The sequence below is a fragment of the Amphiura filiformis genome, chromosome 4, assembly GCF_039555335.1.
Source record: "Amphiura filiformis chromosome 4, Afil_fr2py, whole genome shotgun sequence".
Classification (NCBI taxonomy): domain Eukaryota; kingdom Metazoa; phylum Echinodermata; class Ophiuroidea; order Amphilepidida; family Amphiuridae; genus Amphiura; species Amphiura filiformis.
This window is the reverse complement of record NC_092631.1, coordinates 32,179,084-32,194,182: the sequence shown is the minus strand read 5'-3', so window position 1 is coordinate 32,194,182 and position 15,099 is coordinate 32,179,084. Positions and strand designations below refer to the sequence as shown.

The 15,099-nt window shown below is 37.1% G+C and overlaps 1 protein-coding gene across 1 annotated transcript in view; it reads left to right on the top strand.

The window, feature by feature from the left end:
* LOC140150123 (E3 ubiquitin-protein ligase rnf213-alpha-like) overlaps positions 1-15,099 on the top strand; it is a 55,155-nt gene that overhangs the window by 29,634 nt on the left and 10,422 nt on the right. Inside the window, exons 23-34 of the mRNA XM_072172127.1 lie at positions 533-718; positions 1,831-1,906; positions 2,265-2,299; positions 3,077-3,180; positions 4,326-4,479; positions 5,295-5,469; positions 5,875-5,963; positions 6,351-6,626; positions 7,520-7,661; positions 8,437-8,532; positions 10,208-10,388; positions 12,181-12,463. Of these exons, the coding sequence (XP_072028228.1) occupies positions 533-718; positions 1,831-1,906; positions 2,265-2,299; positions 3,077-3,180; positions 4,326-4,479; positions 5,295-5,469; positions 5,875-5,963; positions 6,351-6,626; positions 7,520-7,661; positions 8,437-8,532; positions 10,208-10,388; positions 12,181-12,463 (1,797 nt within the window). The remainder of the gene's footprint in view (positions 1-532; positions 719-1,830; positions 1,907-2,264; positions 2,300-3,076; positions 3,181-4,325; positions 4,480-5,294; positions 5,470-5,874; positions 5,964-6,350; positions 6,627-7,519; positions 7,662-8,436; positions 8,533-10,207; positions 10,389-12,180; positions 12,464-15,099) is intronic.

Below are 15,099 nucleotides of genomic sequence, written 5' to 3'. Positions count from 1 at the left end.
AAGCAAGATAAATTTCCAAAAATTGCCTAAATAATATTAAAATTTGACCTTTATTGCCAGTTACAACTAGGATTAGGATATAGCTATGTTTCATCTGGCAAAATGGGGTTTTAATTCCAAAAAAATTAGTGCTGTATTTTTTGGGAATCGGAAGTAAAACAAGCTTGTCTGCCTATAATCGGGAACACATGTTGTTTTATAGTTTGATCAGCTCGTAATCAGCGGGCCTTATAACATCATGGACTAATTATCTATATATTTTGTTTTGAGAATTGTTTTGTGGCAGCTCATCAGAAGTGTCACAAATTATTCATTCAAGTCCTATACATTTTCTATTTTCTTTAACACACACAATATAAACCAGATAGGTCAACTATATTCATCATAACGTTGGTCTACTGTTTGGCGTAATGGTAATTTATTGGTAATAGCCTAACAATTCTCTCCTGTTACGAGCTGATTAAACTGTAGGCTTGTTTGCTTAATCATCAGATACAACAAATACAACATTTTCTTGTTTCTCCTATTTCAGCAATTAGCCAATTTACTAGTGACCAACCAACTGGGTCACCTATTATCAGCAGCCCCTGGCCAGAAAACTCTGCAACAGACCTTGTCATCTCTTGTAGTTCACACTTTCACAGCCCTTAGTTGCGCACCAAACCACCATTTGCTACGACCACTGCAGAACTTTCTTAATGCACCAGCTCAATTACAGGTATGTGCCTTATAAAGTCAGTGTAAATACACTTATTTTATATTTGGCCCTTAATTTCAAAACTGGACATAAATTTCCATGAGAAATCCGCTCTCAACTAAATTGATATTAAGGGTGTTGGCTCTTACTAGCGTTGTTCCTTGTTATGCAAATGAGCAGTTTACGCTTCCATAGCTTCTACACAGAGATTTCGGAGCTATTTTTTGTCATTTCCCTATTCCACGCGTGCATCAAGGCCGTTTCTATACAGTTGAATGAGCATGAAAAGAATCTTCCACACGACTATACAGTGCGTTTTTGTATACTTTTGGAATGTAATGCTGAGTTGATAGAGGATTGATATCAAGCAACATGCCAAAATGTGTAAGTCTATAGATGTTCTGCAGAAGGGGATGACCCAATTGACACATGATCAATATTATTGATTATGATATGCAAAATATATTAAAATGTAATAATCATAGCAAGAATTTGCCTAATTATGCACATGATAGAGGATAACCAATTAACCCTACATTGTACATGTTTGCATTGTGATTATTTAATGAAACTTGAAGGATTATGAACACTTTTAAGGCTTATTTTTAAAGATTCTATTCATAGGTACAGTGTTTCAAAAATATCATTAAGGTAAAAATATCTGTGGTTTTGTAGGGAAGAACATTTTCTACAGCCAAATGTATTCTTTGTGGTCTGATTTTGAGATCAAATCCTGTGATGCACATAGAAAGAATGTTTGTAAAACATGCTCATTATTTGTTTAATAAGGTGGTTTTTAAGCCACGCAAGATGCAAATGACAAAGAATCATTCCTGATTCATGTCTAAATGGTCAATAACAGGCACTAACATCCAGTTCCTGATATCAACCAAATAAACCCATAGGGGAATCTAAAGCATCCAAATGTCACTGACTCTACAGGATTTGAACAAGAGAACCTCACATCACTTGTCAAATGTGCTATCAATTTTAATAGCCCAAATTAACCTGATTTCAATTCCATTCAGTTCCCCACTCATTGGGGAAATGCTGTGATAAGCATTTTTTATTATGTTCACTACCTAATTTCTGTTTAATGTTTTATCACTTTATCTTCTTTTTTTGAATTACAGGCTTCTTTCTTTCCTACTATGCCTGAAGATTATCGCATGGAAGCCAAACAAGCTTTAGGGAGTGCAGCATGGTATGGTACGTATAGCTTTCATTCTAAATTGTTTAACAATATTATATGAAGTTATTATTAAACTTACGTTGTCTCTGGGAGAGAATCTCTCTCTCTCTCTCTGGGTCAGATGGTGCAAGATTGCGCTGCTACTATGCTCTGATCTTCACAAGAGTATGCCATGTATGGAAGAGAATATCGTATGATATAATCACAAAGATGGTATAACTACAGAAAATATTTTTACATTACTAAGTTTTGTGTAAGAAAGCTCATGGGTTTTGTTCTTATTGTGATACAACTAATTAACATATTATGTGTTAGGGCAGGGAGATGAAATACTGATTTTAAAATACAATTTTGTGTCATTTTATTTTGTTCTAGAATGCCCGAATGGTCACCCGTACACCATAGGAGATGTAAGTGAATTTTGTCATCGTAAATTGGTTCATTATATAATGTTCTGTATTTTATTTTTGTTTCACAAAACTTGTAGATCAATTTTCTTTTGTAGGAGTTCAGTTAAAAGTTGCTAACCTGCTGTTAATAATGCACAAAGCTGATTATTATAAGCAGAATTTACTATTGCTATATAGGTTATTCATAACCTCGTGAATTATTTATATGTGATGCTTGTTATATAATCACATTTTATTATTTGTAAACATGTGCACGCAAATGTAGGTTATTAATATCTCACAGTTGACCGCACAGTGCGTAACTGTTCCAATCTCGCACATTTGCGTATTGTTTCTTTATGCGCAAACAAGAGCGCGTAACCACAAGCAAGCCTGACTACTTGTGCATCATGTATCAAATACGCATTAAAACAGTAAGCGGAAGATACATTTTCAATAGTCTTTAACACAAAAATATTATGGTTTTTTTCATGAAGAAAATGTCTCAAATGGTAGTAATGAATGACAGAATAACTTTGCACCATCTGTTTTACGGTCATTGCATGAAATTAGAGGGATTTGTTTTGGGCCTCAATATTTTTCCTTGGAAGCTTGTGCTCAGCCTAAAACAAACCCTCCCAAACCACACATAATGACCTCAAAAAGCATGCAATATCCTGTTCATTACCAGATGCAAGTATGCATTTATTTTCAACAACTGAAACAGTCAAAATGTCACCAGAAACCACCGCTGACTTTTTCTTTTGTTTTATTCATATCTTTTTGTTCACCATTCAGTGTGGTAAACCTAGTCAAACTAGTAAATGTCAAGACTGTAGCTTGCCCATTGGAGGTGCAAACCATGTACTAGTTGGAGGAGGAGGACGACAGGTTACTACTATGTAAGTGAAACTATCTTTAGTTTTGGAATTGATTAAACAAATAAAGATTGGATTTTTGAATGCAAAATGGGCTATTCTAGTTGAAATCAATACACCCCATATGGAAGACATGACCTGGGAGTGTGAATTTTAATTGGGTTTACCTTAATGGTGAATCCATTTGAAATGTACACTTCCTGTGTGGAAGATTAAGATCTAAGGTCATGTCTTCCATAAGGAGTGTATGGATTTCAACTGAAATAGCCCAGTGTGTACATTCAATTCGCTGTCGTAGTGCACGTTAGTAACCATTGGTTCAAGTCTGGGCTCATGCACCTGTTCCAAATTAGTATGCCATAGGCTTTGTGTTGTGATTATTTCGATCAATGGTTTGTAACAAAGAAAGCGTGAGCCCGTTGACCTGGCAACTGTCATATTCTAATGTGCACTATACCAGCAAATTTATGAAGAAAGAATAAAATAGCATTTTAGTGTATACAAGTTCTTTGGTTATTGGTTGATGGATTCATTAATTAATACATTCTTTGTTTGTTCCATGATAAAGGGTGATGTAGTATCCTTGGCCAAAACAGTTTGTTTACTTGTCCTCGCCGACCACCCCTAATCTTGACAATCTGTACAAAGAAATACAGACCCTAATTTACACAATTCCAAAAAAATTTGTTGTTTTTTAGAATTTTTGACATCCTAAAAAGTTGTTGAAACATTTCCTTCAAACTTCTAAACTGTTTTTAAAAATATGTATGAAGTGATACAGTAATAAACCATGAATGAATGAATGAATAATATGAATTGAATATCCACACTATCAAACAGAAATCTGGTCAAGCGCAATCGCTGTTATTGCCAGTTTTAAGAAAAACAGTTACTGAATTAAGATTAAAATGAGCAGAAATATTCTGAATGATTTTAAGCACCCCTAAAATTTCTTCTGTTTTCTGTCTTGAAACTCTAGCATGATTTTGCGTACAGAGCCACATGGACTTTGAGTGCCAGTCGTTAAAATAATGATTGTCAACCTATTGTTATTCATAGTCTGAGAGTTCAGGAAAGGGCTGCCAATAAAGGGGCAAGATACCAATAGAGGAGCATAGCCTTAATGCCATCAGTATATCGATAAGGATCTGAAATGTTTTTCTCTGCAGGCATGATACTACTACAGCAGGTCATGTGTTAGGAGAAGCTATCAATAGAGGGGCAAGAGCTGTACCAGAGCGTAGCCTTAATGCTATCAGTATATCAATAATGAGGGCTTTACTACATGCTACTATGATAGGAGCTACTCTCAATAATCCAAATGTAAGTTGAATTGATAATATAAAACTACACAGATTTGGACTCTGATAATATCAAGAATAACAGCAATTCAGATGACTGTTTTCTAGAACCACCAAAATTCTTCAAGCATGGAGAATACTGCTATTACCTTACACCTGAAATCTTGTTGTTGCCAGAAATAATTCTAGTCTGTGAGGAAGATTAAGGCTAATGAAAGGTGTTGTAAGGTTTCCTGCAAATGTTGACCTTTTGTATTGAAGATTTACATGAAAAATATTTAGCCTTTTGGGAAACTTCATGTAAATCTTCAATACAAAATGTCAACATTTTCATGTGATGGTCGGCTTTTTATCCCAGCTACATACACATTAAGTACGTAGCATTAGATTAAAAAAATCTACCTAGTTTACTTTGAGGAATGTTAAATGTCTAAAATGTAAATTATTAAAAAAATCTAAATTATTTGATATCAGAAGGACATTCCTCATATTCAGAATGCAATTTGGTGAATCTGACAGATCACTCAGGTCCCACAAAAATACTGCGCAAATGTAGGTGGCCGAGCCCTTAAGCAGTATTGACCAGGTCATCTTTCTCAGTCTTGTGCCTTTTTAGGGGTGCACTCACCCTTTGGGCTATATATATATAATCTATTTGAATTTCATCCACTCGGTTATAAATTGGCAGCTGTCAAGTGCATTCATTTGGCTGTTCCTAAGTGCAGACCACCCTTCCAAAATGACAGATGGGCATGTGGCTAGCTAAAACAATGTTTGGCAAACAACTGATCAAATCAGCAGCTCATTTGTTCCTGTAACCTTTGTCTTAATTTATAGGCTGTTCATCAGATGATTCACCCCACCCCAGCCACCCAGGCTGCTGAATTTCTGATGCATCACCTGTTGACAGATCTCAACCATCTAGCTGCAGCATGTGGTAAAAGCCAGGATGATTGCCTATTCATTATCCATATGGTGCTACATAGAATAACAACAAGTCGGGATCAAAATGGTGAGAACATGATTGCTAATAATGCATTTGCACTGATGTTGATGCGTCTAATGCACTTGCCCCTTCAGGCTCGTGCATTAGACGCATCAACATCAGTGTGCATGCATTATTTTGTCTAATTTCACTCCCAACATGTAATACGCGTTCATTAACCTATAACTAAGCAACACTTGTGATAAAAATCGCAACTGTCCTGAAATGTGTTCTTGCACAAAAACATTTAGTCCTTGCACAGGTGAGTTAATACTGGGGTAATGATTGTGAACATTCAAAAAGTGTATCTGTATGTCTCTTAAACATTTGTTTGTTTGATATACATCGAAATTAACGAAAATTATCTCCAGCCTGATGCCTCTTGTTTTTTTCATTGAAAAATCATTTCCACATAATGTATTTCTTACACAGGAACATTTGGTACAACATGGCCAAATAAGCAATGCAGACGAGATTGGGAAATGCAGTTTAACCAAGCATTTATCACGCCTGCCATGGAGGTAAGAAATACTAATTTTTATTCATTGGATTTTCTACCAAACAGGAACTCCTTAAACAGTTATGACTTCTGTAATTGTAACTGTGAAAAGGGCAAAATAAAAGCCTCCCCAAAATTTCCCGCTGTACAGTATACGATGCAGGAGGGAACCCAAAGGCCCATATATTATACCTTTAAAGTGTGGGATGAGGCTGTCAATCAGCTCGCATACCTCTAAAGGATGGGTATTATACAGCAAACAAACTCACTTGTGGCACTGTCATAACAGTGAAAAATGAGAACATTGACCATTATCATAAAAGATTTCAAGTACATCTTGATGTTCATGACTACTGTAATTCATCCAAAAGTGTTTTAAAAAACTTTTATTTTTAACAAATTGTTTCAGAACTTGGACCAAAATTTAGCAAATGCTAGTGAAACACTTAGAAAAGACCAGCGCTTCAGTGCCAACCCGTTGATGCGGCTTCTACACCAGCCTGTGGTTCCTATAACAAAGCCAGAAGACCTGAATCAACTACACAGTCTCCCAGCCATCTGGCAACACAGACCTCGTATCAATGTAGAAAGTCTGCAGCAGTATTTAACACAGAATATGCAGCAGAGCAGTAGAGGAAATCAGCAAGAGAGGCCATTGGCATTGCTGCAAGCTTTCTTGGAACAGGTTGGTCATAATTATAATTATGACACATTATAGTTTAATCAGCTCGAAATCGGCAGGAATTGTTAGGCTTTTACTACTACACCAAAAAGTAGACCCACATTAAAAGTGATATAGTTGACCTGGCTAGTCTACATGCTGCATGTTAAAGATAGTAGACAAAGGATAGGGCTTGAATTAATCATTTGTGATGCTTTTGATGAGATGTCACAACATAATTCTCAAAATAAGATATATTGATATATTTTAAGACCCGCTGATTATGAGCTGATCAAACTATACCTGTATTTTTGTGCAGATGTTATTATCAATTGCAGGCCTAACAACTCCACACAATGCAGTATACTATTGGAAGACACCAATAATAAATTGTTAACTTTGTTCTCCATTTCAGGCAACGGTTGAGAGCCAATGCCTTTTAATATATTGACCTTTTTGGTAAATCCCGTAAGCCTTTTTTTAACCTTACATACGTCATGCTGATACGCACATCGTTACAGAAATGATGGTCGCTAATGATGTGCACATTGGGGCAAATAATGTAGGGTTAACTCGTTAAAGACTTGGGGACGGCTCCGAAACTCAACAGGCTGTTGATGGTGGTTGAACCGTGTTATATTGTTTAAAATAATAGAAACCGGCTCCAACCAGACAGAACCGGCAGTTGAGTTTTGAAGGCTGTATGGGATTTACCGAAAGGGTGAAATCCCAAACCTTAAGAATGTGTAAGAAATCCAAAAGTTTTAACCCAAGTGAATGGGTCTGGGAACTAAACATTGAAATATTAAATATTTATGGTAACATTTCAAATATTAGGCCTATCTGTGCTCATAATTTGGAGAACCTACACAATTGAAGATATCATGGATATGGGATTATTTCTTTTGACTATTTAGGAGGCCATCCTGCAGTTATTACATCATCTTCCAGACATCATCCGTCTACAACAGATGTTGATAGACAAGTACCATAGACGTATTGATGCTGCAGAGGCTACATCCATGAGTATACAAGAATTCCTGGAAAAATTGCCACAAGGTAGGCTTTGTGCATGTAGGGGGTAGTGCATACATTTAATTATAATCAAAAACTGAAGTTTGATTTTGCTTGACAAACACCTCAAGTTGATAACACATGGCGTTTCTGAGGACACACATTTTAACTAACTTTGGTGTACTCATATCAGAATAGTAGTACAAGGGTGGGTAGAGTTTATATATAGGGGGTGCACAGGTGTGTGTACTGTTTGGCCTCAATAGCGGCTTCCAAATACCGACACATGCAGAACAGCCAATGGTCCTTGCTGCCAAACCTTAGCAATAGACTAACACCATTATTGCATTTGTGACCTGCCACAATGGAATGAGTTGCCAGTTGGTAGTTTTGAGACATCCAGGCTGACTGAGTTGATGGCTTTGTTTGCCCCGCACCTGTTCAAGCCAGAAGTATGTCTGCCTGTCCTTTGTGAATGGGGGCACAATGGGCCACTCATGAAGGAAACCATGACCACCAACGCAGTAGCCAGGGCATTTAAGAACTACCAACTTGGGACTCATTTAGTGGTGGCAGTTCACATTTGATGATATGTCCCCTATTGATACTATAAGTCACTTTCCATGGTTGCCCTGCACCATTAAATGTAATTTGCATTTACGAAAACCCAGGCACACAAACTGCACTTGCTTAATTGTGTGCATACACCCTTATTTGATAGCAAACAAGTGGGGGTGTGTGTGTGGCAAACTATTGCTGAAGGGATTCATAACTTCTCTATGTGTTATTTCCTCAAGTATTTCTTTATGTTTCTTTTCAGATCATCAATATGTCAATCAAATACAGCCTCTTATAGGAGTCTTCATGGACACATGGAACCAGGTTAGAGAGCATATACCAAACTATGTCAACAATGGTAAGTATCATTGAGCCATTGAGTCATAATTGTTCCAGTAGTAGTAATGAACACAAGTTCCATGGCAATTCTTCTTGTGTATAGTTAGAATGATTATTTTTTTCCCCTTTAGAGAAAAATAGCAGGGAAGTCACATAATTAACAAAAGTCCTCTTTTTTATTTTGTGAAACACTTTTGGACACATCTTTTCATGATGGTAGTCATTTTTATACCAAACTTCTCATCATGTTAGAGTTAATCTACACACTCTGTTCTCTTCAGTTCTGCAAATTAAGGTTGAGATGTTTGGGTTGATAAATCACCTTTTTTGGTCAAAATCAAAAAAAGAAATGCATTTTCGTCAAACATGGCTTCTAAATTCTACACATTGCAGGGCTTCCTTGGAAATTAGTGCCTTAGAATTGAAGGGGTAGCCCATTCTAATGCCTATAGAAAGATCAACTAAATAAATATATTACACATCAAATATTAAGTTTGCTCTCATTTTACTTTTTGAAGTAAAGCTATTTAAATACTAACATTTTGAGATCAGAAAAAATTGATCTGAGTTATGAAAAAGCAGAAGAAAAAGCATGTTAAGTTATCAAGAAACTGTCAAGAAAAGTGGACCAGTCTGACGAGTGTCTCACAGTTAGACTCTAATAACTGCAAACCCGACAATTTCACACAATGAACTCAAAATAGATGTCATAAAACACTGTTAAATATAACCAGTTTTAATTATTGTTATTACCTACCCTACAAAAAATCAACCAGACAAATTCAACATTCACGCAGACAACAAGAGCTACCAATCACAGAAGCGTGACGGCATCGCATAGGTGTGTGCGTTGCCATAACGCTTAGCCTATACAGGCACACACGCACAAAAGTCATTGTAGCGCGTCAAGAGTCATTGTGAGTTATTAATGACTGTGCCATAAGTGCGCGGTCAGGCTATCAATATCTTTTGATTGGATTGCAGGCTTCGCGTATGTAAATGAGGTTATGAATGTACTAAAATATATGATGAATTGTAATTGGGCAGTGTCATTGCCTTGTTCCTAAGCTGCTGTGAACCACTGATAGTGGCCCATGTGGCTATCTTTATAGTGCCTACAATCCCGGCCATAAGTCATTCGAACACTTGTGTAAAAGTTTGATTGTTTTGACCGGTATTTTAGTTATACTTAACATACTGAAATTTAGCTTTCTTTGGTGTAAAGTTTGAACCCGTTCCTACTACTACAACCCTCCCCCTTCCCCACCAATCAATGTTGGATGTCTCTAAGGGTGCATGGCCAAATAAACAACTACCAACATTGATCGGGGGAATAGGGGGCATATTTGCAGCACTCATGTTAAAGTATTCGAACAATTTTGACCAGGATTGTAGGTGCCTATATAAGTTCTTGACTGTGTCACCCCTCATGGGCTATTGTTCACCCCATCATTATTTTGAAGAAACAATTGGTACTTGACAAAATGAGTTTTACTGATTGAAGTGTATGCCTGAAGTTATTAAAGAGACATGTAAAACATTAGTTATTAGTGAGCCTAGCCATGCTAAAGACATCCCATGAGGTTGGAGTCTAATCTGGCTCTATTTTCCTTGCATTTTATAAATCCTAAATACACTATAATACTATAACATTTCAGTCAGTCTTACTATCCCATCATATTGTGTGCTTTCAGGTGGTCTTGCTGTCCCACGTGAACACTGCATGCAAATCATGACAGAATCCAGTAGCCTAGCCATGTTACTACCAACACGACGTGAGGCCGGTGTCTGCTCTACAGCCTTAGTAGATTTCCTGATCCGTGAACACAATGGCTTCATAGACACATATCATAGATTGCAGCCTGGACTACCAAAGTAAGTTATCATCATATTTGGTAGACAAGCTAAAATTTGTTGACTGCAATTAAGAAACAAAATAGTTTGTACACTTGTAAAAAGAACTTTAATATGCACAAGGGAGTTAGAGAAGTCACTATGCCTTCATCCTGTATATGAGTCAGAGACTATCCCTGTATCTCACCATTCCCATCTGGTACTCACCCCATTAAGACTATTATAGTGTGTCTTGTCTCAAGTTGAGAGTAATGCCATGTTGGATTTCACAGTGGATTTTGCCTAATCCTTCAGGTCATATGTTCATGCATGGAAGGATGATGTGTTCCTACGCAACCACATAAACATACTGATTGAATCTGCCACTATGAAATCTAAAATGGCTTTACTCTCATAATGAGATGAGACACTATAGCATAACAGCCTGAAGGTTTGCATGTACCGTATTGTCTGTAATAAACTCTCCCCCTCTAATAAACGCCCCCTCCAATTTTTCAATGAAAAATGTACAAAAATGTAAAATTTCCATGCCATATCGTGTGAGTAAGCTTAAAATTTGCATCAGTCATGTCAGTGACAATCGCTAAATTGCATGGACAATAATAATGATAATAATAATAGCAACAAAGCACATATCCACTCAATTAAGAGTGCTCAAGGCACTAAAACAAAGATACTAAACAAGACATAGAAAATTAGAAGTAAATCAAGGAAAATAACTTGAAATAGGACAAAACCTATTATGACTAAAACTTCCACAGCATTCATTTTATTAATTACCTAATTATGGTAGAATTTCACTAATTTCATTCTTGCTTGATGATGCACTTACAGGTGTAAGTTTTTTGCATTTACCATGGAAATGTAATTCTCCACGTGATTCCGTGGGCGGCGCCATCAGTAGTATAGTTGTAAATCCCTCCTTTCTACAGGAGCACCATCGGGCAATTGAACCCGATTTTAAAGTATTTCTCACTGAAAATTCACTTCTAATTTTTTCCCATTGTGGTAATCACTGTATTGTTGTTTCTCTGCTGCAATGATTTAATAAAAAAGACCTGAAACTGACCATTTGTGAAAAAAAGAGGAAAATGCTTTAAAAAATAAGAAAATAGTGCAAAGTCATGCTAAAAAAGCTCAAATTGGGCTGAAAATAACAAATTATGCGTAAATTTCAGGAATAAAAAAAAAGAGAAAATTTACACTTGATGGTGCATTTCTGCATTTCCTTTCCTTTCATTGATGTGGTCTTTTTGAATGCAAATGAACATGCACCAATATTTAAGATTACACTAATATTCTTGAAAAGAAATGGATCTACACCATCTGTTGTAATTGAATGAACACATCATGAGGTATGCCTACATCCAAGGAAGTGAATCCAACTCACTCCTGATTCCGATGTCTTTTGATCACTTTTAAGAAATGACCGCCGGATAAAATAAAATAAAAAGTTATCAAGAAACTGTCAAGAAAAGTGGACCAATGTGACGAAAGTCTCACACCTAGTATATATGGTGAATTGTAATTGGTATTCTGATTCCAATGTCTTGCGACTGGTTTGATCAGTTTTAAAAAAATGCTGTGCCCACATTTCGTCCTTTGACATACAACAGCATACTGTTGCATTCATTCAACAGAAATTCTTACTATACACAGAAATATTAAATATGAATCAAAATAATTTTGTTCTGTTTTTCTTGACCCAGAGCTACTGTTATCAATCCATGCGACGCCACCATTGATCAAGGGATTTATCTCCTATTGTGACTAAAATTCAAATTATTTTGTTCTCTTTTCCTTCTCAAACCAGACCCGCTGTTATCAATCCATGTGACGCATCCATCGGTCACCTAGTCGCCTATCACCATGACAGAGATTTATTACCCATGATCCTCTCTCATTGTGACTATGCCATGGAAGCAGGTAGTAATGGAACAAGGCTGACATACAACCTACTAGGCCTACAGAGACAAATCAAGGAAAGATTTGTACAAGGCAGACCTAAATTGGTACAAAAGATAGAGCATCTGGTATTCAGACAGGATTCAAGGGATGCTACAGTCTTCCAGGCATTGAGGACTAAGATACCACAGGTAGAGTATGAGCTTGTAGTATATGCCATGTGTGTTGTATATGTAGGTGAAAAGCTGATACTGTAAAAGTGGGAATTTTCGTGCAATTATTTCTTCGCGTTTTGCCAATTTTATACATTTCTCTTGTTTTTAAATTTGAAATTCTAATTTCACTAATAGAATATATTTGGTTGTTGACAAAAAGCATGAAAATAAATGTAGCTTGAAAATTTCAACTTTTACATTTAAAGTAGTGTAACAGGATTAGTTTTTCATACATGGGACATGGTGCATGAGCAACATCCACATTGATGTCATTGAAGAACCTTCCGAACCTTCTGAATGTTTAGTCAGCAGGGCGGTACACCACATATTGCTAACTTGTGTGGGTTGCACGCATTAAATTACAAGTGTGTCATCATTCTGCTTGAAGTCTACAGTGTCATCATCCTGCTTGAAGTACTCTCATCATTCTGTTTGAAGTTTACAGTGTCATCAATCTGCTTGAAGTTTACAGTGTCTTCTCCCATGGAATTCCAGTTCTTTAGTGTTCTTGGAAAAAAAGAATATTTATTAGTGTCTTTTCTTGCGAACAGCACTTCTGCTTTCTGTTTCCTAGTCCTGGTGGCGGTTATTTGCGATGGCTTGATATATGTGTCCTTGTTGATACCAACCAACTTGTCTTGAATTTTGGTGCTGGAATGGGTTTGCAGAATGTTGAAGTTCCTGAAGATGACGTTTCGGATGGGACTATTGCTAGGATGATATTTCATGACCAGAGGGATACTATCCATATTATCTTCTTTAGAAGTAGATTCCAGTGCTGTATCTCTATCTGTTTGACGAATGCGTTCTGCAGATGAGTTAATGATGTCGGGAGGGTAATTGCACTTTTGGAAGAATGTGTCCATTTCATCCAACTTGTTCACAAAGTCACTGTTATTACTGCAGATGCATCATCTAAACTGGCCATAAGAAATGGATTGCTTGCATTTGTTGGTGTGGCTGGAATAATACAAAAAAAGCTGTGGGAGTATGTGGGTTTGTAGTAAACCATGGTAGCAAGCCTGTCAGAGTTGATGCTAATGGTGAGATCCAAGAAGTTAACGGTAGTATCTGATATTGTCCAGGTGAATTTAAGGGATGTAGAAAAGGAGCACATAAATTGAATAAATTTCTCCAGAGATTTACGAGGTCCATTTATGACTCCAACAATGTTGTTGATGTACCTTCTGTAGAGACTAGGAACCGGTCCCTTGTATGCACGGAACAGTTTCTCCTCAAGGTAACCAACATGAATGCAGGCAAAACCAGGGCCTAGTCTAGAGCCCATAGCAACCCCTTTAACTTGGAGAAAATATTGGCTGTTGAAGCTGAAGCTGTTGTACTTGAGAACCATTTTGCTTTAATTCGCATGCCCTTATTTTATTGAGTAAAGGTATGCCCGTTCCTGTTGATGTACCTTTTTGCCCTCCTTTCTTTTCCCTTCTTTCAGTATTATCATGTCCACTGGTCTCTGGCCCTTAAATGTGTGTCTCTGCGTCGTTCACATGGCGTAGTGCGTATTACGCACGCAGTGCCGACGCACTGCCTGCCAGTTTGTTTGTTTGTTTTATTTCTTCTTTTGCCTGGGTTACTCATTCAGTGGATGTTTTAAGGTATCTTCTGTTCTTCCATGAGGCCCAGTTGCGTTGACGCGATTGGTTGGCAACCGATTTTAATAACAAACACCCTTGGTTCTAAGCATATTTGTCTGATTTTGAGGCAAATTCTTGACCGTTTTCAACCAAATAAAGTTTATTACCCTTTCTGCATATTCCTTGATCATCCCTTGAAATGTCCATCAGTCTGTCTAGTATTTGGGTCAGTAGCTGGGTCTGATGATCAATGGCAGATGTTGTCTTGTCAACTTGTCTACGTCGTTTCCTACGTCTATGGTCATCATCGGGTGAAGCAGAAGAGGTCAAAGGAGATGCATGAACTGAAGATGCTGGTATGGCTGAGGGTACATATATGATGTCGAACAAACAGGGCGAGAAGCTGAGTTAAGATCATGGGCATGTGGCTCACAGGTTGGTGAAACAGCGAAAGTCAAACGTGAAGATGGTGGGGCAAGTTTGATGTCCTTTGAAAGGCAGTGATATGTTTTGAGGTGTGTTCGGTGTTTAGAGGTATTTCCGCATATTCCTTGATCTCTCGTATGAATTTGGCAACATTTGGATCAAAACTGACAGAGCCTTTCATGTACATACAATGTACATCATATATATATATATATATTATATATACACGCATACAACTTTTCCTTATTTACAGTAAGATGTGATTTTACGCATTCACATGATAAGATGATAAAACGATGATTCAATGCATAGAATGTTAACAGAAACATGTGTTACAATAATGTGCACATGATCAAAATGTGCAAGGTAATATTATGACAATAATTAATCGCTGAAGGTGCTGTCAGTATTTTCTGGCATACATGTAAGTTGCTTGTTCAGTCTTTTAACATCCATCAAAATGTCCATCAGTCTGTCTAGTATTTGGGTCAGTAGCTGGGTCTGATGATCAATGGCAGATGTTGTCTTGTCGACTTGTCTACGTTTCCTACACCTTTGATCATCGTCGGGTGAAGTGGAAGAGGTCAAAGGAGA